Below are 23,862 nucleotides of genomic sequence, written 5' to 3' on the forward strand. Positions count from 1 at the left end.
AGCTGGAAATAGAGCTGTGGCTCAAGTGGTAGAGTGACCACCTTGAGTAAAAAAAAAGCTCAGGGACAGTGCGTAGGCCCTGAGTTCAAGCCCCATGACTGACAAAAAAATAATAATATGTAAAGAAAAAAAATAACAATAATGCATGTGTTATTATTGAAGCAGCACAGATTCCTTAAAGGAAAAATTAGCTGAGGGCTGAGGAGGTAGCTTAGGGGAAGCACCGCCTGTCTGACGTGTGTGAGGCCCATGGTTTTAGTTCCTAGCATCACAAACTAAGAGCTGGCTGTCTGCCTTCCTTCTCTCCAGGACACCAGTCTCCCTGAGAAGTAATAACAGAATGTTCCACTCGCATGACTAGTGCCCACGTCAGTGATTTGGCATGAGTCGTGTCACCCTGTATCAGCTCTTGTATTTTGGTTTTGATGTTTCTCCAGATTTGCTGGCCGGCTTCATTTCCTCTTCCTGCATCGTGGAGGCTCTGTCCTGTAACCACTTCTATGTGGGCTTGCAGCAGCAGGACCCCTCTCCTTAGGGGAATGGATCCATTGATTCAAGACGAGGGAGAGATGTCCACAGCATCCAGGCCAGGAGCCCTTACTGGATTCTAGGCATGCTTACAGGAATAGCCAGAAAAGCAGATCGACTTGGGCTCAAGCTCTGGCCTTAGCCACTCACTCATGAAACCACTGCTTGCCTATAGTTAAAGCTAATGTGGTGATGTTGTGGTAATGTGTACCCACACACATTGTGTGTCCTCCCCCCCACATACACACAGTAGGCAGTGACTTTCTTAGGGAAGTGTCAGAATGCCTGAGTTCAGATTCTAGCATATGCAGCTTCTTAGCACTGCTTTTGTAAGTGGTTCCTTTGCTGTTCTGGACCTTATTTTCCTTCTCTCCCTAACGGGCTGATAATGCTGATGTGACACCCCTGCCTGTCTTGTGTTGTATGATGATGAAATCTAACACAGGCCTGGCCTGCAGGGCACCGGGAAGTGGCCACGGTGTTTTTCTTCCTTCTCTTCTTCTGCACTATGAGATGCCTTCTTTATCAGCTCTCCCTTCCCCTTGAAGGCTGCAGCTCCCCACGCCTCTCAATGTCTCAGCTGAACCTAGGGTTTTATCTAAAACAAATACGGGTCCAACCCTGATATGGACTCAATGGCTCCAGTACTCCTGGCTGGATGAAGGAGGCTATGGAATTCCCAGGCCTCTGGACCCCAGACCTCAACTCTGTAGAACACAGAAAAGTGTCTGCTTCTTCCCCAGAAGTAACTGGAGACTCAGATGAAGTGACTGTAGAAGTTTCTGAAACTTGAAAATCCGTAGGAAGTTGGCTACCTTGTTGTCTGATCCCAGAATGCCAAACAATTTTTATTCCATTGGTCTCCCGATGATGTCCCCATCTCCCAAATGCCTGTTAAGGCCAGCCCAGAGGGGCTTCAGATGGAACTGTCCCTACCCTGCTTCCTAACTTCCTCCCCATCTTGCCCAGGCTGCCAATCCTAGCAAGCAGCACCTCACCCAGCCTAAGGAAGTGTGCTGCCCTTCTCTGCTTCTCTGTCTCCTATGTTGAGTGCCTCCTGCCATTCTGCCACCACCAGGTCCTGATCTTGAATCACCAGGTCTAATGCAGGAACCTCCTCACTCGAGTGAGAAAGGCAAGGAGGAGGAGAGCTGTGAGCTGTCCCTGTAGGTCTCTGTGGGCTGAGAGGAGATCAAAGGAGGCAAGACGACACTGGCCCATTTCCACAGGGAGGTACCAGTGAGCCGCCTCTGTTTGTTGTCTGTCACTGAGCCTTAATGTGCCCATTCAGTGCTGATTCTGGGAATCCAGAGCTGTAGAGCCAGGCGAGGCAGGCCAAGCCTAGCTCCAACACTCTCCATCCATCCTGACCTTGTCCTTCAGTCTATGGCTCACGTGTGGCTTCCTCAGGCGCCTTTCCTGGCCTCCTGCCGGCCTTTCCTGGCTTCCTGCACTTTCTCTTCATGGTCACCCCTGTGTGTAATTAGATGCTCTTGTGACCGTTCCCTCGCTGCCTCCCTGTTGAGCTGCCAGCCTTGTGCACTCAGGCCCGTGTCTGTACAACCAGCCTGGCAGCTGCCAGCACAGGGATTTCATAGTCATGTGTGAGCCAGGCAGCAGGACCCAGGCTGCAGAGGAGCTTTTTTTTTCCTTTTTTCTTTTTTTTTGCAATACTAGGGAGGGAATCCAGAGGTGCAAGTCAGGCAAGCACCCTACCACTTGAGCTAGGTCCCAAACCCTTTTGTTCGATTTTGTTTTGAGGGTCTCTTTGCCAGAGCTGATCTTGAACTTTCAATGAAGGAAATACTTGGAGCCTTGTGGGGAAAATGGAGAGGGAGGCTCTGCTGGAACCAGGCCTTCTCTCTCCCTCCAGGTACCTGGGACAAAGGGTCAAGAGGCCTGGAGCTTGAACCCAGAATCGCACGGCCTGGCAGTTCCTCTCTGGGGTTGGCGGGGGGCGGGGGGAGCCTGGGGGAGGAAGATGCCAGGTTCTTTCTTGAGCCAGTGCAGAGCACGTCCTCTCACCCTGATATTTCAGAGTCAAGGCTAGAGGTGGGTATGACATAGGCTTCCAAGGGCCTGAGAACCCGAAGGCCCTCCTGCTTTCTCTTCTGAGAAACTGGTTGCCAGGAAGTGTTGCCATGGAGACGAGGCCCCTGGGAATGGGAGCTGCCCCTTTGCATACCCTTCTCTGCTTCCTGGGTCTAAGGCCCTGGTGCTCCCAGGTTCTGTCCTCTGTCTCCAGGAGGCCTCCTCTCATGGTTCCCTGCGGCCCGGGAGACACACAGGTGTTTTCAGAGATTGGCAGCCCCAATCTGGTATTCTCTAAAGCTGTGTGCACCCCCTAGAGCCACTTTTCCCCCAAGAGCTCTAGATCTCCCTTTCCCATCACTCTAGCTCCAATGAGAATGGGGCTTCTGTTCTTTGACCAGTGACAACCATAGCCAGACCCAGGGATGGGGAGCTCTTTGCAGTGAGGGCTGGGGAAGCTGATGAAAGACTGGTCAGGAAATGAGTTGTGCCCTGGCACCAAGTGGCTGTGACAAATTAAAATTTTTAATTAATTTATTTATTTTTGTCGATAATGGGGCTTGACCTCTGGGCCTGGATGCTGTCCCTGAGACCTTCAGTTGAAAGCTAATGTTCTACTACTTTGAGTCATAACAGCACTTCTGGCTTTCTGGTGGTTAACTGGAGATAAAAAGTCTCATGGACTTTTGTGTCCACAAACATGACCAAGCTTTGAACAGTGATCCTCAGATCTCGGCCTCCTGAATAACCAGGAGTATAAGCGTGAGCCACTAGCACCCAGCAAATGAATATTTTTTTTTTATACAGTGTGCCTTTTTAAGCCTCCTGCCTTAGCCCTGGAGTGCATTGCTCCACCATCCAGTGCTCTTTCCCCTGGCCTCTATCTAATGAACACCTTTTTCATCTTAGAAGTGCAGCTTAAATAGGATGTCTGCAGGTGGTGCTTGAGGGAGGGGGGTGGTTCTTTGGCAGATTTATGTCCTTTTTAGGCCATGAGCTCCACCAGGTACTGGTCTCAGATTGTCTGTAATGCTCTATGCCCAGCCCACTGCCTGGCACCAGGTAGATATTCAGAGTACCAAGGTTTCCTATGTAGGAGCTTTGTATGTACTTTGTGTCCCCAGAATTACACAGTGTCTGGCATTTAGTATCTGTCCAATGGCTGAATGCATAGAATCCTACCAGAAGACTATCTCTCAGGGAGATGAGTAGGGGAGGTCTTGGAAGGAAGCAAAATAAGGGGTTTCAGGGTCAGAAAGAAATGAATGTAAAATGACAGTGAGGATCCTAGAGGAGTCAGACAGATGGGCTAAGGATCAGAGTGAACTGGAGTGGAGCTCAGATACCAGGATTCGGGACACTGGCGCCTCAACACATAGCAGGAGGCTATGAGGGTTTGAGTGGCAGGAAGTGGCCACCTTCCCTGGATGTAGCTGGGAGCATCCTAGGCTCTATGCATGGTTGTGTGGACTCCAGCAGGGGGAATGAGGACCAGGTGCTGTGGGGGAAGAAGAGGAGGAGATAGAGGGAGCCTCCTGGAGTCTATGGCTAGGTCTGAGAGCTTTAGGAGGTGAGGCTGCTGGTCCCAGCAGAGTGCAGGTAGAAACCAGTCCTTTGCATAGTCAGTCAGTCTGGCAAACGCACCTGACTGAGGAGGAAGCGGAAAATTAATTTATAATGAATGAGGCCTTTCAAGCACCACTCAAACTCCAGTCTTTCTCCTAAGAAAGGTCATCTGATATCCGGCAACCACCACAGAGCTCTGTCCCATGCACTGGGCAGAGTTGTGTGTGCTCTGTGTAGGCTGGCAGACCTGGGTGACCCTCCCAAGGATCTACTGATAAGCCCATCATTGGAGGGGGGGAAATACAGTGCACCCTTCTGCCCTGCAAGTCAGCTAGAATTCAGGAGGCACCTCCAGTATACCAGCTCTGCCTAGAAGCACTAATACCCTAGGACTGAGTTTTATCCTGGTCCCTCAGCCAGGGGAAGAAGAGGGGCTCTGCTGCACAACTGGGAGTACCCAAGCCTCCGGAAGGACTTAACCCAGAGCCAGGGAGGGAATGAGGGCACATCACAACTCGACTATCTCTTGTCATTCTAGAAAACTCCACAGCCAGCGTGAGCGAGGCAGAGAGGAAGGCCCAAGTATACTACCACGCGTGTATGAACGAGACCAGGATAGAGGAGCTGAGGGCCAAGCCCCTGATGGAGCTGATCGAGAAGGTCTGTCCCTGGGGCAGACCTCAACGCCCCGGCTCCCGCCCAGCTCTCAGCCCCCACTCCCTGCTGAGCCTGTTTCTGTCTCTGTGGCTAGGTTTGGGGGCTACGGGGAATGTGTTTATGTGTATTGTGCGGGGCTGTATAGCAGCATCGGATGTGGATGTCTGTGTCTGCATGTGTCTCTTGGGGCATCCATGTGGATGGGACCATATTCATGGCAAATCTTCCTCTGTGCTATTCCTTTCCCTCTCATGGTGTGCTTGTGTGTGTGTGTGTGTGTGTGTACACACTTGTACCATTTTGGATATAGATCCATCCAGGTGAGGAGGTAGGTTTCCCGTTAATTCTGGAAAGGGGAACGGGTCCTTCTTCCTAGACACATCCCTGGCACTTGTGCTCAGACTCCAGGAGGGCAGCCTGAGACTGTTCAGGCTGCCTGGCAAGAACAGATGGCAAGGAAGTTTTCTGGGTGCCTGTGCTGCCTGAGGGTCCTAGTTCAGTGAGAGGAGTCAAGGTTAATGGCTGTCCCTGGCCTCCTTTCTGTCCATGTACAAGCATATATTAAGTAAGGGAGGACTAAGATGGGTTTTTATTTTAATTTCAAGTTTGAGAAACTGAAATCATGATTTACCCATCTTGTTAGACAGTATGGAGCATTTTTCCCCCTAGGCACAATTGAACTTTGGGTCTGGTCTTTTGATTTTTTTTTCTTTTCTTTTCTTTTTCTTTCTTTCTTTTTTTTTTTTTTTTTTTGCCAGTCCTGGGGCTTGAACTCAGGGTCTTGAACTTTCTCAAGACTAGCACTCTACCACTCAAGCCACAGCACCACTTCTGGCTTTTTCCTGTGTATGTGGTAACTGAGGAATCGAACCCAGGACTTCATGCATGCTAGGCAAACACTCTACCACAAGGCCATGCTCCCAGCCTCTCTCCCCATTTCAACCCATCCCTCCCCCTCCCCTATATCCTCCCTCCCACTGTCCCCCCCCCACATGGATTCTTGGTTGACTTGGTAAAGATAGGTGTTTGCTCCATGTAGATGTGTTGAGCTCACCAGAGACTTCAGTGAAGATTGTCCTTCCCTTTGCCCTGGAGGTACCCAGAGGCCAGGGTCCTCACCTCTACCCCCCACCATTGTTGCTTCCTCCCACAGCTGGGAGGCTGGAACATCACAGGTCCCTGGGCCAAGGACAACTTCCAGGACACTCTGCAGGTGGTCACAGCCCACTACCGTACCTCACCCTTCTTCTCCGTCTATGTCAGTGCCGACTCCAAGAACTCCAACAGCAACGTGATCCAGGTGAGGAAGCCATACCAGAAAGGAAACTCAGCCCAGACCCTGCACTGGCGCTGCTCTCTGAGCCTGGGTTGTTTCTTGCTGCCCCCCAGTGGTAAGATTTGTCAGGCAAGGCAGCACAAAGGGTAAGCCACCATTTCCTTGAAAGGTGGCCCCCTGTGACAAAGGGAATGATTTCAGCAAAGTCAACTTTAAGACATAGTGAAAGTCCCCCCCACACACACACACACACGCTTTGGCCGTGGCCTCTGATCTTTGTGGCTCTGCTTCAAATGAACTTGAGTTCATGTCTATCAGAGCCTCAGCTCGCCCAGGGGAACCCCAGACCCAGGGTCAGAAAGGCTGAGTCCCCCAGTCCATCTATGCCACTCACTCATTATGTGAACTTAGGTAAGTAGTTTGGCCTCTCTGAGTCAGAATTTCTAAATAAACCCAATAGGCTGAGCTGACGTGTCAGGGGTGGTCAGAAGGCTCCAGTGGCATTATGAGGAGCCCCTGGCCCGTGTGCCCTTTCCTGGCATTAGCTCCTACAATGCTCATTCTACCTCTGAAGGTTGGCTGTTTCTTATATTTCAAAGATAAGGATCACAATAATCAAAGAAGTTAAGTAACCACAGCCTTGTGGCTCTGAACCACACGGTAATGTTGGGTGAAATGAGGGCTCTTGGCTGAGACCAGGAAGCGCTAAGAGAGGAGGAAGCCCTGTCCAGCCCTTAGAAGGACCCAGAGTCCATGGGGTGACCCTGTGCCTGGGCAGGGGTGAACCTGCCCCATCACCCATCAGTGGCATTAGTTACCAGCTTGGGTTACTGCTGACACCTGCAGTGCACCTCCCCCACCCAGTGCATGTGCCAGCTGTCTCGAGGATGGGAGACACAGGCTCGGGCAGCAGGGGACTACCTCTCATTCCTGCCACTCTCTCCAGGTGGACCAGTCTGGCCTGGGCTTACCCTCCAGAGACTATTACCTGAACAAAACCGAAAACGAAAAGGTGAGTGTGCCCAGCCCAGCCTTCCCCTCTGTATTTCTCCTCCCCTTGGCCTGTACCCTCAGTTGCCCGGACAGGTCTCTGCAGGGTGGGGCTGAGAGTGAGGGAGGGTGACATGGAGTAACCCAGCATGTAGGCCCAGAGGACACCAGCTAGGTGTCATTGGTGAGTAGCCCCACTATGCATGGACATTAGATCTTGGTATATATATCCCATCTCACCCTCCCAATATCCTGGCACATACAGACCGATCTCTTCTGTCAAGTATCAGTTTTACCTTGCTTTTCATAGGAGAGAGTAAGGCTCAGAGACACTAAGTGACCTGTTCAAGGTCCCACAGCCTGTAAGTGGTAAGGGCGGAAGCCATCTCCTCCAAAGACTAGACTTTCTCCCATGCTGACTCAGGAAGGCTGAATTCCACCCACTACCCTGAGCAATCCCCCTCTGTGCATCTGATGCAGGATTTAAGGGGTAGAAAAGATGGCTGTGCGCCTGTCTAAGTCTCAGGGCTCCAAGTCCGGTAGGGCTGGCAGTCATTCACTGACCTCATAGTAGGTGCATGGTCACACACTGTGGCAGCTGGGCAAGGGGCATTTGAACACAGATCTGGGGAGTTGTCTGTGTGGAGGGTGGCTCAGAAGAGAGCAGAAAGATAGCCCAGGGGAGCCAGTGACCCGACCCAGCACCAGAATCATTCTCGAGGCTGTTTCCCACAGGTTCCGTGGGTCACCTGTGCTGTCTGCTGGCAGAAGGTGGTAGCCACCAGCATTTTGGTCCCCACAGGTGCTGACCGGATACCTGAACTACATGGTCCAGCTAGGGAAGCTGCTGGGCGGAGGGGACGAGGATGCCATCCGGCCTCAAATGCAGCAGATCCTGGACTTCGAGACAGCACTAGCCAACATCACCATCCCTCAAGAGAAGCGCCGGGATGAAGAGCTCATCTACCACAAAGTCACAGCTGCCCAGCTGCAGGTAACTGAGTGCCAGCTCACCCAGGGCTCCGGGCAGCGTGCTGGGAAGAGAGAGGGAGAGAGCCGGGTATTTTCCACCCACTTTGTCAGATCTTTGAAACCCTTCGGTGAAGGAGGGATGGTTTGTGGTGATTCTGCCCAGTTCACAGGTGGGAAAACTGAGGCTCAGAGAGGTCAGGCTGTCTGCTGAAAAGCACATGGCAATTAGTGACTCCACAGCTGGATTCTTGCCCCATGCCAGGCTGTCTTGTAGGCTGACATTTCCATGTTAGTACGCATGGTCAGGACATCCATCCTGGGGACTGGACGCACTAGATCAGTGTGAGCTATGACTTCTGCTCTTGCTTATCCCTTTTCTAAGCCAGGAGGATAAATGACTCCATCAGGGATAGGGACTCCTCTATGGCAGAGGAGTTGAGCACTGGACTTGGGATTGACTCACATCCCCTGGCGTCACCCAGGAGGTGGAACTGGGTGTCAGACATGAGCTCTCTGACTGGTGGAGCCCATCGAGAGAAGCCTGCTGTTGCCACAGGTCGCCTCTGCCACAGGCTGCCCTCCAGGAGCTGCTCCAGCTTTCTTTTTACTTTCTTTCCTCCTAGCCTTGTCTTGGACTCCAGGTCTCAGAGCACGCCTGAGAGAGACCTCTGGTGATCTTGCTGTGTCTCACCTCATCTAGGAAGGTGGGCCTTATCCACTGAGAGGATACCAGGGCCAAGGCTCCAGGGATGCCTCTCCATGTGTTTCTGTCCCCTCTTCCAGCCAGATTCTGTCTGTCTGCTCTTCCCTGTTTCCTCCTTCATCAGATAGATGCACCTAGATTCCCCCTCACGCCTTGCTTTTATGCTTTTCTGGGAATAGAACAGTTCCTCTGTCATTACATTACATAGTGACTCAGGAGGGGAGAGGCTCAGAGTGGTGAGTCTAAGATGGCTGTGTAATAGACAGGTTGATGGGTGTCCCACCTCCTGCTGGTCCAGCTATCTGCCTGCATGTCCCTTGGGGAAGTGGTACCCAGCCAGTGGGTTGTTATGGAGGTCGGTAGTCTACAGCAGGCACCATGTGGCAGGTTTCCACAGCAGGCCAGGAGATAGGGGGAAATGCCCATGTGATATAACTTGGTTTACTGTGGCCAGCAGCTCTCAGCAGCCTGAGTAGTCTTGTGGCTCTGCGTTGGTAGCCATGCTGCTGTCCGTGATGTCCAGTGAAGGGGCAGGGCGACCCCAAGCACCTCAGCCCGTGCAGCCACTGGATTCTGCCCCTGGGATCCTCTCTTCTATGGAAAGGAAGAAAGGCTGTGTACGTGCCTGAGCCACTAGCACACATCTTTAAGTCACAGGGCCTTTGAAGACAGCTCAAAAATATGCAGTGTCGGCCGGGAGTTTGGCCTAGAGGTAGAGTGCCTGCCTAGCATGCACGAAGTCCCAGGTTCGATTCCTCGGTACCACATACATAGAAAAAGCCAGAAGTGGTGCGGTGGCTCATGGTAGAACACTAGCCTTGAGGAAAGTCCAAGGACAGTGCTCAGGCCCTGCACTCAAGCTCAGGACTGACAAAAAAAAAAAAAAAAAAAAAAAAAAATGCAATGTCACCAAGGAGAAATGGGCAGATGTTATTATTTAAAAAAAAAAAAAAAAAAAAGTCTAGGGGCACAGAGTGTGGCCTAGTGGTAGAGTACTTGCCTAGCACACACAAAGCCCTGGGTTTGATTCCTTGGTACCACATATACAGAAAAAGCCGGAAGTGGTGCTGTGGCTCAAGTTGCTGAGCAGTGTCTTTAAGAAAGCTCAAGGACAGTGCTGAAGCCCTGAGTTCAAGCTGCAGAACTGGCCAAAAAGGAAAAAAATCTAGCTGGGTTCCAATGATTCACACTTACAATCCTAGCTACTCAGGAGGCTGAGATCTAAGAATCATAATTCCAAAGCAGTATGCTCAGATAAATCCACAAAACTTAGAGCCAATTAATCAGCAAAAAGCCCTAAGTAGAAGTCTGGCTCAAGTGGTAGAACACCAGCCATGTCAAACAAGAGCATAGGACCCTAACTTCAAACCCTGGTATTGGCACCAAAAATCATCATCATTAATAGCAGCAGCATAATTCTAACATTTAAAGGAGCCTGGCCTGCCCATCAGATTGAGAGGACAGACATGGTGACAAGCTTGAAATTTCATGTTGTAAACTGACTTGCGAAGTAGAAGCCTCATCACTTTCGTGTCTGGTATCCCTGCCCAGGTCCCCAGCACTAAGTTACTGGAATCCTTCCACCTTGAGATAAAGAATGTGTTGTTCTGTGGGAGCCGGGCATTTGCTCTTGTTCCTGGGTAAGGAAAGGCACTGTAGACTTCACAGTAGAGTTCTAGGCTAGCCCTCCCTGCTACAATGTAGCATGGCTTCAGTCTCAAGTCATACATTCTTCTCATCCATCTCTTGCAGCTGGCATGCTGAAAGCCCTTGCAGTGGAGCCCTTCCCTGCCCCATTTCTCCAGCTGAGCTAAAGCTAACAAGCATCAGCTTTCCCCTCCCCCTTCACATTGGTTGGTTAAAGCTCAGCAGGGCTCCTTGGCTGTGGATGTGGAAAACAGGGCTCAGCACTGTCCCCAGAGGGTTGGAGTCACAGTAGAATGTCCCAGGCGACTCAAACAGCTGTCTCCACGGAAACAGAGCCGGGTTCATGTGCTTAATTAGGAGCACAAGAGACAGGACATATGAAATCCTGGTGGTCAACCCACATCTCCTTATCTTCCAGCTGTGGGACTTGTCTGCACGGAGCTCCTGCTCCAGTTTGGATTGAGTGCTTGGTGGTTTCTCCGTCAATTCTGTGCCTCAGTCAGAGTCTCCGTCCCTGCGGTTCCCAAAGCTCATGGATTGTGGGATGTGTGATCAGGGACGTGGTGTGACCAGGTCTGTTTCCTAGGGCCTTGGCCAGTGGGTCAGGTGGCTCTCCTAGTTGATCTTTATTTGCAAATCCCATGAACATACCCCTAAATTCTGCTGCCACAGAGATATGAAAGATGAGCCTCAGGGCCTCCTGCCTGGAACTGGATAAGCCAGGTGGAAGGAAGTTTGGGGAGTAGGACAAGTGAGTCTCAGAAGGATAGAGCAGTGAGATTTGGGGGTGATGTCACTGTCCCCCATTTAGGCAAATATCTCACTCACCAGAGCTGGCCTCTGACCTGTGTCTGCCCATTCCCAGCTGTTGTCACTGCAGGCAGGTATACAGGTGGTTTGTGCTTGGCACACTGGCTCCCTGACCCTGGTGCTCTTTTCTTCCCAATAGGCAGTTGCCAGTGAGTTTTGGTAAGGATATTTGCCTATAAAAGCACCAATCAGCCCCTCACTTTGCTAACCTATCTGGCAGCCTTTATGCCGCCACATTTGGAGGCCTCTTCCCCAGACCCCAGTTTCACCTGGTTCTTGAGGTCTTTGTTCCCCAATAGCTGAGATCTCTTAAACCCAGAGATAATGACCTGTGGTGTAGCCCAGTGGGGTGCATCTACATAGCATGCACGAAGCCCTGTGTTCAGTTCCCAGCATCACCAAAACTTAAATCCAGAGATGAGTGAACCTGGGTCTCCAGTTATCCAGGTGACCCTAGGAGGGTGACAGCCTCTGGAGGGGTGCTCTTACAGTGCCTGCCTCTGCGGCAACATTGTCTAAGTGAAACCAGCCAGCCACGAGAGAACAGATGCTATGTGATTTCCCTTGCCCCCAATTCCCACAAGCAGAAAGTGGGCTGGTAGCTTTCCAGGGTGTGGGGAGGTGAGAGGTTGAAGGTAAAAGTTTGGGTTTGACTGGGTGCCAGTGAGTCGCACCGCCCTAGCCACTCAGGAGGCTGAAATCTGAGGATCACAGTTCAAAGTCAGCTCAGTCAAGAAAATCTAGATTCTTACCATGAATGAACCAGCAAAAAAAGCCAGAAGTGGAGCTGTGGTGCAAATGATAGAGTACCACCCTTGAGTGAAAAGGCTCAGGGATAGCACCCAGGCCCTGAGTTCAATCCCCATTACCAGCAAGTGCCACACACAAGACTTTGTTTGGCAAGAGATTTCTTTTTTTTTTTCTTTCTTTCTTTTTTTTTTTTTTTGCCAGCCCTGGGCTTGAACTCAGGGCAGGAGCACTGTCCTTGGACTTTCTCAAGGCTAGAGCTCTACCACTTGAGCCTCAGCACCATTTCCGGCTTTTTTCTATGTATGTGGTACCAAGGAATCGAACCCAGGTCTTCGTGCATGCTAGGCAAGCACTTTACCACTAGGTCAAACTCCCAGCCCTTGGCAAGAGATTTCTGCCTTAATGCAACTGAACTAGACTCATCCACATGGCTGAGATGGTGTACTTTGTGATGTTTAAAAATGGTACAAATAAAAATAAAAATGGTACAACCTGGTGAATGTAACTGTAACCCCTCTATACATTACCCCGACAATAAAAAATTAAAAATAAATTTAAAAAAATGATACAACCAAGGGGCCAGGAGTTTGGCCTAGCAGTAGAGTGCTTGCCTCGAACACATGAAGAACTGGGTTTGATTCCTCACTACCACATACATAGAAAAGGCTGGAAATGGTGCTGTGGCTCAAGTGGCAGAGCTCTGGCTGTGAGAAAGCCCAAGGACAGAGGCACCAGTGGCCCAGTCTGTAATCCTAGCTGCTCAGGAGATTGAGATCTGACGATTGCAGTTCAAAGCCAGCCCAGGCATGAAAACTCCATGAGATTCTTTTCAACAATTAACCAGCAAAAAACCAGAAGTGGTGCTGTGGCTCAAGGAATAGAGTGCTAGCTTTGAGCTGCATAGCTTAGAGACAGAGCTCAAACCCAGACTTCAAGCCCCACGACCAACCAAAAAGAAAAAAAGATACAACTTTGAGCCAGGTGCCAGTGGCATATGCCTGTAATCCTAGCTACTTGGGAGGCTGAGATCTGAGGATCACAGTTCAAAGCCAGCCCAGGCAGGAAAAGTCTATGAGATCTTATCTCCAATTAACCACCAGAAAACCGGACGTGGCATTCTGGCTCTGGTAGAATGGTAGTCTTGATCTGAAGAGCTCAGGGACAATGCCCAATCCCCAGGACCGCCAAAAAAAAGTACAACTTTATAGTCAAAACAGTAACAGAGCAAACCTCGGGCAAGGCTGGCAAGATATAGGGGTGCTGAACACGGGTGCTGACGTGTTACAGAGGGACCCTGAATGGTGGGATGCCCCAGAGGTGCCCAGTGTGGGTGAAGTGGGAGGCATGTGTATGAGGCAGGAGCCTGAGATGGGGGGGCACGTTTGCAGCTTCCTGGGTACATGGGATGCATGGCAGGTACCTCCTTTCTTGCTGCGGTCACCGCTTGGCTTCCTAGCTCCCATGCTGAAGAACTCGCTGTGTGGACTTGGCCGTTGAGCCCCTCCACTGCTGTCCTTCCACAGTGGACCAGACCTCTAGAAGCTGACCACTGAAAGGTGCTGTGGAAGCCCGGGCTGAACAGAACAGACTGTTCTGTTGGTACAATGATCCTCATGTGGCAGATGCAGTGCCAAGGCACAGAGGGGCTCATTAACTCACTCAGGGTTGCACAGCGTATAAGCAAGGCATGGGCTCCTGTGGCTCAGCATCAGTTCTGCATTCTCACGGCTCCATGTCTTCCTTCCCCTGAGAAGTGGCCGTCAGCGTGAATCCTACGAGAAGCTGCGTGCTACATGGTGGTAGCAGCTCCAGCATTCTCTTATTCCATCCCAGTTCCACTTGAGTGAGCTGCTGGTTATGGGGGCAGCGTCTCACTATAGAACCCAATTGGCCTTGAGCTCTCGATACTCCTGCCTCAGCCTCAGCAGCACGGATTACAGGATGAACCACCATGCCTGGCTTGCATGTAGGGTTTTAACATCTGGTTCCTACAACCGCTCTGGCAGAAGGCAGCCCTGCTGCTGGCTGCGTTCTCTCCATGCACTGTCTGTCAGAGAGCACCACATTGCTCTCTGTGGGCAGAAGTAGAGGGCACAGTGCCACCATCTGCAAGGGAATGTGTTATGGACCTATGAGCTAGGGAGAGAAGCAACCCAGCCACATCGTGCCATCCTCTTTCTCTCGCAGTCCCTGGCGCCCGCCATCAACTGGTTGCCCTTCCTCAATGCCATCTTCTACCCTGTGGAGATCAACGAATCGGAACCCATTGTGGTCTACGACAAAGAATACCTCGAGCAGGTGTCTACCCTCATCAACAGCACCGACAAATGGTGAGTCAGGGCCGGTGGGTCGGGGGGACAGTCAGGAGAAGGGCCCTGGGCAGCCTTGATGAGAGGCCACAGGGCACCCTGGCCACAGGACAGGTTCAAATCCCAGCTGGTCTCCTGCCAGCATTGTAGCCTCAGGCAGGCTTCCTCTCCTTTCTCAGTATTGTTTTCTGACTCATAGGATGAAGATGTAGGATTTGTGAGGATTAAGGGAAATAATTCACATAAAGGAATTTAGCAGTGCCAGACACATAATAGACTCCAGGAGATGTATTTGAGATATTCAGTATGAGTGTGTGTGTGTGTGGTGTGTGTGTGTGTGTGTGTGGGCATGGGCACGCACGCACGAACATGGGTATGTATGTACGTGTACACCAGTACTGGGGCTTAAACTCAGGGCCTTATCTTTTTTGTTCAAGGCTGGCACTCTACCTGGAGCCATAGCTCCGTTTGTGGAATTTAGTTAGTTATGGCTGATTAGTGGGAAGTAAGAGTCTCATGGACTTTTCTGCCCAGGCTGTCTTCAAACTACAATTTTCAGATCTCAGATATCTAAGTAGCTAGGATTATACGCATAAGCTACCAGTACCCACCGTTCTTTTAGGTTTTGAAGACATGTAGAAATGTTGAAAACAATTGAAAAAATAGAGAAAAAGTTGAATTACCCAAAACACTAATCTTGCTCTTTGTGGAGTGTATGTGCTTGCTTATGTCTCTGGGGATAGAAAGGAAGGGAAGAAGGGAGGGACGGAGGGAGGTGGGGGGAGGAGAGAGACTAATTTTAACTTTAACACATAGTGTTTTCCCCCAGCACTGTGAAAGATTCTGATTTTCCTATGACCTTTGACATTCCCCCCATGTCACCCCAAGCTCTCTGGAAATATCATTGTTTCCTAGTTACATAATATTCCATCAAGTGTAAATATAGTTATTTACTTACTACTCCCCCCCGCCCAACAACAGTGAAACATTTAGCCTGATTTCCAGGGAAGCTAGGTGTCCACTGTGGTGCTCAACAGACTGCGGTGTTAGCGTTACAGCAGTCAAGTCACAGCTAGGTCCTCTCTGCATGAAGCCAACGGAAGCCAGCATTCCTGGGACCCTTGGCCTGGCCACACCCAGCCTTCTTCCCCACCCCTCCCCTCTTTGGTTTTCGGGTATAAAATAGCAGCCTTTTCCTCGTCCCAGCACTGTAGCTGGGTGTCTCCATGCACAGAGCAACTAAGCAGTAGCATTTACTGAGCACTAGTGACATACAGGTCTTCTTGCACCAGGCATCCTCAGTGGTTTTTTGGTAAAAGATGCAGCCATTGCCCTTGGGGGAAAAAAAAAAGAAAAGGGAAAAGAAATTCCCTGTGCTAGCCTGATACCAGTAAAAAATGCCTGCAACCCCAGCTACTCAGGAGGCTGAGATTGGAGGGTCACAGTTTGGGTCAGCCAAGCAGAAACTGTGAGACTCTTATCTCCAGAAACTGGGAGTGTGGAGCTGTGGCTCCAAGTGGTAGAGCACTACTCTTGAACAAAAAGTTCAGGGACAGTGCCCAGGCCCTGAGTTCAAACCCTACAACCAAAAAAAAAAAAAAAAACAACAAAAACAGGAAAAAAAAAATTCTCTGTGCTTAGAAAGCACCAACCAGCCCTCTTGAACAGGCAAGGAAAGAGCTTGGGCTCTGAGGTTAGGTTTGAGCGCCCCCTAAGGGCCGGAGGGGAAGATCTGCCATAACATTTCTGAGCCTCCTGGTCCCTTCTCTCCTCAGCCTGCTCAACAACTATATGATCTGGAACCTGGTCCGTAAAACAAGTTCCTTCCTTGATCAGCGCTTCCAGGATGCTGATGAGAAGTTCATGGAAGTCATGTATGGGACCAAGAAAGTAAGCCTTTTCCTGTGCCTTCTCCAGTATATGCTAAATACCTCCTGGGTACTAGACATGGGGCCTGGGGCCATAACATTGGGAAGGAGTAGACATGGGTGTTTGAATGGACACATGCATGCTGGAGGAAATGGGTTTATGCAAACACTGTCCTGAGCCAGCTGCGGTGGAGTACTTCTAGAGTCCCCACAAGCTAAGGCCAAGTCAGGGGGAATTCCAGGCAGCAAAGCAACAAAGCGAATAAGAATCTGTCCAAGAGCTGGCATCAATGGCTCGCAGCTGTCATCTTGGCTATTCAGGAGGCTGAGATCCAGAGGATCAAGGTTTAAGGCCATCCCAGGTAGACAAGTCCTTGAAACTCTATCCTCATAACACCCAGCAAAAAAACTGAACTGGAGGTATGACTTAAGTGGTAGAGTGCCAGCCAAAAAAATCAAGCTTGAGTGAGTGTGAGTTCAAACATCAGTAATAGGGGGAAAAAAGGAAGAAAATCAGTTACCATGGAACCACTGCCTCAGGGAAAGTGGACTCTTCCACGACCCATTTCTCCCACCATCTTGGGAGTAGAAACCCCCTGCCCACCCCATCCCAGTAGCCCTGCTCAGCAGGTAGATCTGGGTATCTAGGGGATCCTACACAGTGCCAGAGTGGGGAAGTGGCCATATTGTATTGCCACTCATTCCTTTCCCGTGCCAGCTGTGAGAGTACCATGTTTAGTGTGTCACTTGTCTGCTGATGGGCACTGGGATGTTTGGGGCTAGCAGGAGTGGGTCATCCTGCACTGGGGGTGCAGGAGGGAGCTTCTGAGCAAGGCTTCCAATGCGTAGTCTTACCAGACACAAGGTGGGGAGGGCGTGTCCAGGCAGCTGCAGTCTGTGAACCCTGTTTGGGGTTCACACAGAGATTCCTATGTGTTAGGCAGCCTCGGGGAGGGCCTGGCAGATGAACCCCAGCAGCCCCCAAGGGTGGCTCTACAGAGGATGCAGGGCATCCAGGAAACCAGAAGCTTCCTGACTTCTGTGTCCTAGAGAAATGGTAGGGGGAGCTCGAGGAAGGAATGTCTGACTTCCCTCCTCAAGACCACCCCTCATCTGCCCTCTCTGCTGTGGTCCCTGGGCCAATGGCTGCCCCTTCACTGAAGCAGTGGCTCTATGCCCATGGCTTGGGCACTCTGTTCTGAAAAGCAGAGCACAGAAGCCAGCACCTCTTACCCATTTTCTGTGATTTCTTGATCCACTGGGCCAGGGGAGGTGGACCCCTCTGCAGTTCTGGAGGGAAGAAGGACCCCCTTCCAGTACTGGGCCCAAACCCCACTCTTGTGTTTTGCAGACCTGCCTTCCCCGCTGGAAGTTCTGTGTGAGTGACACGGAGAACAACCTGGGCTTTGCCCTTGGCCCCATGTTTGTCAAAGCCACCTTTGCAGAGGACAGCAAGAATGTAGTAAGTGCTTTGTGCCTGCCAGACCCCTCCAGGTCCAGGCAGATAGCCCAGAATCCAGCCTTTAATGAGATGTCCCCATTCTCAAGTCTTCTGGACCACGAGCTGCCATAAGAATCAAAACTGGGGGCCGGGAGTTTGGCCTAGTGGTTAAAGTGCTTGCCTAGCAGGCATGAAGACCCGGGTTCGATTCCTCAGTACCACATACATAGAAAAAAGCCGGAAGTGGTGCTGAGGCTCAAGTGGTAGAGCTCTAGCCTTGAGAAAGTCCAAGGACAGTGCTCAGGCCCTGAGCTCAAGCCCAGGACTGGCAAAAAAAAAAAAAAAAAAGAATCAAAACTGCCGTCACTGCCTGCCCAGCCTCCTGTCTGTCTGTCTGCCTGTCTGTCTGGGTTTTTTTTATTTTGTTTTTTATTTTTTATTTTTTTGTTTTTTTGTCCGTTGTGGGGCTTGAACTCTGAGTGTGGGCATTGTCCCTGAGCTCTTCAGTTCAAGGCTACCACCCTACCTCTTGAACCATAGCCCCACTCTTGCAGTCTTTAGTCTCCACTTTGACCTTCCTGGTGACCCTCTGAAGTTATAGCAGCCATCTTTAACTCCCAGGGCTCTGAAAGATCTAACAAAATAAGGCCAGCAGAGGTTTTATGGCCCGAGAGTGACATACTCTGTGGGTGACAGCATTGTTCTAAGCATTGTTGAAGACTGTCATGGGAACTGCCAGGCCCCAGTTCACACCCTGGCTCTGCCTCTGCCTGGACAGGTATCTCAGACATGTGACTAGGAGGTAGCCCTGCCATAAAACAAGGCCCAACATGTGGTGTGAATTACATTATGGTTACAGTTTCTATGACTTTTTTGGTGCCATTTTTGTTGTTGTTATTGCCATTGTTGCTGGTATTAGTGCTTGAACTCAGGACTTGAGTGCTATTCCTGAGCTTTTGTTATTAAGGCTGGTGCTGTAACACTTGAGCCACGACTCTACTTCTGGTTTTGTCTGTGATTAATTGGAGATTAGAATCGCATAGACTCTCCTGTCCAGGCTGGCAACATTTTAGGTTTTTTTTTTTTCTTTTCCTCTCCTTGTCTCTTTTTTTTTTTTTTTTTGTCATGGGGCCTGAACTCTAGGCCTGAGTTCTGTCCCTGAGCTCTTCAGTTCAAGGCTAGTGCTCTACCACAATGAGCCACTATCCCTCTTCCTTTAGTTTTGTTTTTTGTTTAAGATGAGGCCTTCACTGACCTTGAACTCTGGATTCTTAGCTCTGTGCCTGACTAGTTTTTGTCACTAAAAGTACTGATTACATAGATCTCATCTGCCATTTAAGGTTAGCAAATGGAGACTCAAATCTGAGTTGAGGGGCCGGGAGTTTGGCCTAGTGGTAGACTGCTTGCCTAGCATGCACAAAGACCAGGGTTGGATTCCTCGGTACCACATACATAGAAAAGCCAGAAGTGATGCTTTGGCTCAAGTGGTAGAGCGCTAGCCTTGAGGAAAAAGCTCAGGGACAGTGCTCAGGCCCTGAGTTCTAGCCCCAGGACTGGCAAAAAAAAATTTGAGTTAAGATCTCTCAGTCCCACCGATCTTCCCACTGTATGGCTTTACCTTCCCCTTTTCTAGAATCTTCCACCTTCTGTCTTTGGTCCTGTGGTCTTTCCATAATGAGGGCTTCCACTCATCTTCATGAAAACACGGTCTGTGTGTTCCAGTCTGTCTGGGAAAGGCCCTGTGTGCTGTGGGTTCTAGCATTCTCTGAAAATCTCAAGGCACTTTTCCATATTAAAGGCTCTGAAAAGTCCTGCAGCAGAGCCTTTTCTAAGTTCCTCAAAGCTCGTTGTAGTTTACTTGATCCTGGAAGTCCTGTCCTGCAGGGTGCTGGTGGTCGGAACGTGGCCTGCAAACATGACTGTGGCCCCCTTCTTAGCCCCGCGTGAAGCCTGAGCTCAGCCTCATTTCGGGGGGATGGGGCCCAGGCCTTCCCGGTAAGTTCAGCATCTGTCTCCGCAGGCCAGCGAGATAATCCTGGAGATCAAGAAGGCGTTTGAAGAGAGCCTGAGCACCCTGAAATGGATGGACGAAGAGACCCGGAAGTCAGCCAAGGAGAAGGTGAGGCTGTGCAGGAGTAGAAGGTCACTAAGGCTCCAGCACTGAGGCAGAGGGCCCGTGAGCATGCACAAAGCCCTCCTGGCCCGGGAAAGGCAGATGCTGAAACCCATGGTCCTATGCCATGGCAGAAGACACCCTGGGCACACAAACAGGAAAGGGCACGAGGAGGAAGGAGCCTGAAACAATCCTTCCAGAACTAGCCCATGCCCTCAACAACGTCTGGAGGACCGAGCCCTCAGTACCCGGATGCCTCTCAGTACTGCTGCACTCAGTACTGCCAGATGCCAGTAGCTTACGCCTGTAGTCTTAGCTGTGCAGGAGGCTGAAATCTGAGGAGTCATGGTTTGAAGCCAGCCCAGGCCAAAAAGTCCACGAGAATTTTTATCTCCAATTAACCACCAAGCAGAGGAACATGAAGCTATGGTTCCAGGGAAAGAAAACCAGCCTTGAGTAAAAAAAAACTTAAGGGACAGGGCCCAGGCCCTGAGTTCAGGCCCTGGCACCAGCATACATACACACACATGCGCATGCTCACATGGACGGACACACACACACACACACACACACACACACACACACACACACACACACGATCTTTGGGGCACACATTCAAATCATAACCTTCCCTTGGGGAAGTGACATTGACACAAAAGCCTCAAAAATAAGAAGTTAGATAAGCAAGTGGGGATCCTTCCAGAAAAAGAAGTGAAAGGCCTCGGGAGGGAGGAAGTGGGCGCTGTCTCCGATCAGCCCAGGCCCTGAGGCTGGGTCACCTGGTTGGCATCTGCTCACCTCCTCTGTGTCCCTCCTATCCAGGCGGACGCCATCTACAACATGATAGGCTACCCCAACTTCATCATGGACCCCAAGGAGCTGGACAAAGTGTTCAATGATGTGAGTTGCCTCTGCCTGTCCCCTTCTGCCCCCATAGAACCGGCCGAGGAGGGGCTGGATTGGGATGGGATGCTGGTGGTCCAGACATCTCAGGACGCAGTGGGAGGGGGTTAGGGGATGGTTCCTGCTGTTTCACGTCAGTGCCAAGCAACCACTACCTGAACGCCTGCTTGGGTGCCCCTCTGGAAAGGGTGGATTCCAGTCAATGAGTTGAAAACACTGGGGGACTAGAGGGGACTCCACGGTAGAATCCCATGCTTAGTTAGCTGCCCTGTGACCCTTGACTCTATCCCCAGCACAAAGAGTGAGTGAAAGAGGGGCTGGGAGTTTGGCAATAGAGTGTTTGCCTGGCATGCACAAAGACCTGGGTTCTATTCCTCGGTACCACATACTGGAAGTGGTGCTGGGGCTCAAGTGGTAGAGCTCTAGCCTTGAGAAAGTCCAAGGATAGTGCTCAGGCCCAGAGCTCAAACCCCGGATGCAAAAAAAAAAAGGGGGGGGTGGAGAGAATCAGCATCCTAAAGCATTATGGGTAGCGTGGAGCCATCTGCTCCTGCCCACAGAGCTGCTTCCTGCCCAGGCTCTCCTCGCCCCTCCCCATCTCAGAGAAAACAGGGGCCTCTGATTTTGACCTTGAAGTGCTCATGAGAAAGAGGCAGCGTAAATCCCCAGCGCATTTTTTAAGCTTAATTTAGGCAGTAAGGGTAATTGCAGGATACCTGCTGGTTACAGCTTGTAGCAAACCACTCTTTAAGTGGATTGTGGTTTTAACCCAATTGACAAAGTTTTGTACATTCCCATGATTGAAATGTTTGAAATTATAATAACTTTTTCTCCTTACGGTTGTATTTATAATCTGAGACTATCAAAATTCCTTCTGAGTTGGGCATCAGTAGCTCATACCTATAATCGTAGTTATTCAGGAGGTTGAAATCCAGAGGATCCTAGTTCAAGACTACCCTGGGAAGAAAAGTCCACAGTACTCCATTTTCAAAATAACGCGGAAAAAAACTGGGCTGGAGACATGGCTCAAGTAGTAAAGTACCAGCCAAGTAAGCAAGCTAAGGAAGCACAAGGCTCTGGGTTCAAACTTCAGTGCCAGCAAAAAAAAGTACTTTCCATTATCTGAGGCTCATCCTATTTCTTGAGACCTATTTAAGGCACTCCAGGAAATCGTGATGCCAGAGTCAGAGGCTCATGGGGCAGCCCAGGCAGGGCATGGGATTGAGCAGGGGGGAGGGAGGAGGCCAGAGGGCTGGGCTGCATTGTGAAGGTGTGTGGTGTGAATGCCTGGCCTGTAGAGCTAACTTACACTCCATTTAGTAGCTCTGTGCTATCCATTTGGCAGCTACTAGCCACCAGGCATTATTTAATCTAAATTAAGTGTGAAAAGCCACACTTGTGCTTTCCAGATGTCAGATGTTGCTGACATTTACATAAAAACCAGGGCAGGCAGAGAATATGTCCATCATTCCAGAAAGTTCTGTCAAACAGTGGAGCTGTTTCTTGCCTAAGGCTCAGGTCCAAGAAGACATCCTGCAGCAAGGTAATAGCCCTGGATGGAGTTCTTGGCAGGGTCCTGGAAGGGAGGGAGCAGAGGCCAGGCCCCAGCTGGCCTCCCAGAGCCTAGGCTGCAGACTGTTCTTGTTAACCTTTTGGGATCTCAGTGTCCTTGGTTCTAGAGGAGCTCCCAGTCCAGATCTGCCCGCAGCTGGATTGACTCCACTTTTCCTGTTCCAGTACACCGCAGTTCCAGACCTCTACTTTGAGAACGCCATGCGCTTTTTCAACTTCTCGTGGAGAGTGACTGCTGACCAGCTGAGGAAGGCACCCAACCGAGATCAGTGAGTGTCCTGGCCTGCAGGAGTGCCCAGTGCCACACGCTGCCATGCCCGGGGATCACCACAACTGTCCTGAGTACCCTGAGGTGAAAGGTCAAAGTGGGGCAAGGGCAGGGCTGGACCCAAGTCTTTGCCACTCCATATCCACGCCTATTGGCACAGCGAGCCCGGCAGTGGTCCCAGCTCCCTGGGTCAGCATTCAGGGCCTTCATTCCATTTCATTATCTCAAAAACAGGATGGAAGGAGCTGACTCCCAGGCCACCATGCTGAATAGATGTGAGAACTGGGATGGCCACCCCCCCCCCAGACTCCTCCGGGCAGGGCTGCTGACCTCTAAGTCCTCACCAATAGGGGGTATTCCTCCGGGACAGGGACAGGTCTCCCTCAGAAGTCTAGGGAAGTTTCCAGATGGGCTCAGACTGCTAAGCCTATGCACACCAGTATTGTTCCCTGGGGAACTTCAGAAATCCATCTCCCAAGTCAGGGTGGGGGTTCAGTGGTAGAACATTTGTCTAGCATGTGCAAGGGCCTGGGTTCAATCCACAGCACCACCAGATACACGTGTGCGCGCATACACACACACACACACACACTAGCTGAGTCTAGTGGTGGATGCCTGTAATCTCAGGAGGCTAGGATGATGGCTTTAGGCACCCCAAGCAAAACTTCCAGAAGACTCCACCTTGTAGAGTCCACCAAACACTATGGTACATACCCTGTCATCTTAACTACATAGTAAACAGGAGGATCACAGTCCTGGCCAGCTTGGGCAAAAAGTGAGACCTTAAACAAAAGAAAAGAGCTAAGGATGTGGTTCGGGTGTTAAGAGTACCTGCCTAGCAGCTACAAAGTCTTGAGTCCAAACCCTATGTCTATATGTGTATTTAGTCTTATAGATCATCTCCTGACTTATCCCACACCTTTTTTATTTCCTTTTTTGAAATAGGATCTTGCTATGTAGCCCAGGATGGCCTCAAACTCATAATTCTCCTGTTTTAGCCTCTAGTGTTGGGATTCTAGAGGAAAACCTCTATACCCAGACTATTTCAGACCTTTCCAGACCTTCTTAAATCTCCGTACTGCTCCTGGAGCTTGAACTCCTGAGCACTGTCCCTGAGCTTCTTTTACTCAAAGTTAGCACTCTACCTCTTGAGCCATAGCTCCACTTCTGGATTTTTTTGCATTTTTTTGGAGATAATGGTATCATGGACTTTGCTGCCTGGGCTGCAGTCTTCAGATTCTCAGCCTCCTGAGTAGCTAGGATTACACGCTTGAGCCATGGGTGCCCAACTCTAGTCTCCCCTCCCCCTCCCCCCCTCTCTCTCAGATGTTGTCTCACTATGTTACCTGGGCTCCTGCGCTGTCCCTTCAGCTCCTGGGCTAAAATGACCCTCCTGCCTTAGCCTCCTCAGTGTCTTGACTTAAGGTACACCACTGAACTTGGATGTTTTTGAAAACA

The 23,862-nt window shown here is 50.5% G+C and overlaps 1 protein-coding gene across 2 annotated transcripts in view; it reads left to right on the top strand.

Moving 5' to 3' along the window:
• Positions 1 to 23,862, top strand: part of Ece1 (endothelin converting enzyme 1) — a 93,551-nt gene that overhangs the window by 64,157 nt on the left and 5,532 nt on the right. For both annotated transcript variants that reach the window (XM_090335660.1, XM_090335659.1), the window contains 10 exons: positions 4,664 to 4,785; positions 5,936 to 6,082; positions 7,005 to 7,070; positions 7,851 to 8,042; positions 14,118 to 14,260; positions 16,015 to 16,129; positions 17,459 to 17,569; positions 19,569 to 19,667; positions 20,484 to 20,561; positions 22,302 to 22,405. In XM_090335660.1, the coding sequence (XP_090191786.1) occupies positions 4,664 to 4,785; positions 5,936 to 6,082; positions 7,005 to 7,070; positions 7,851 to 8,042; positions 14,118 to 14,260; positions 16,015 to 16,129; positions 17,459 to 17,569; positions 19,569 to 19,667; positions 20,484 to 20,561; positions 22,302 to 22,405 (1,177 nt within the window). The remainder of the gene's footprint in view (positions 1 to 4,663; positions 4,786 to 5,935; positions 6,083 to 7,004; positions 7,071 to 7,850; positions 8,043 to 14,117; positions 14,261 to 16,014; positions 16,130 to 17,458; positions 17,570 to 19,568; positions 19,668 to 20,483; positions 20,562 to 22,301; positions 22,406 to 23,862) is intronic.

Source organism: Megascapheus bottae, chromosome 6 (genome assembly GCF_031878675.1).
Source record: "Megascapheus bottae isolate mThoBot1 chromosome 6, mThoBot2.hap1, whole genome shotgun sequence".
Taxonomy (NCBI): Eukaryota; Metazoa; Chordata; class Mammalia; order Rodentia; family Geomyidae; genus Megascapheus; species Megascapheus bottae.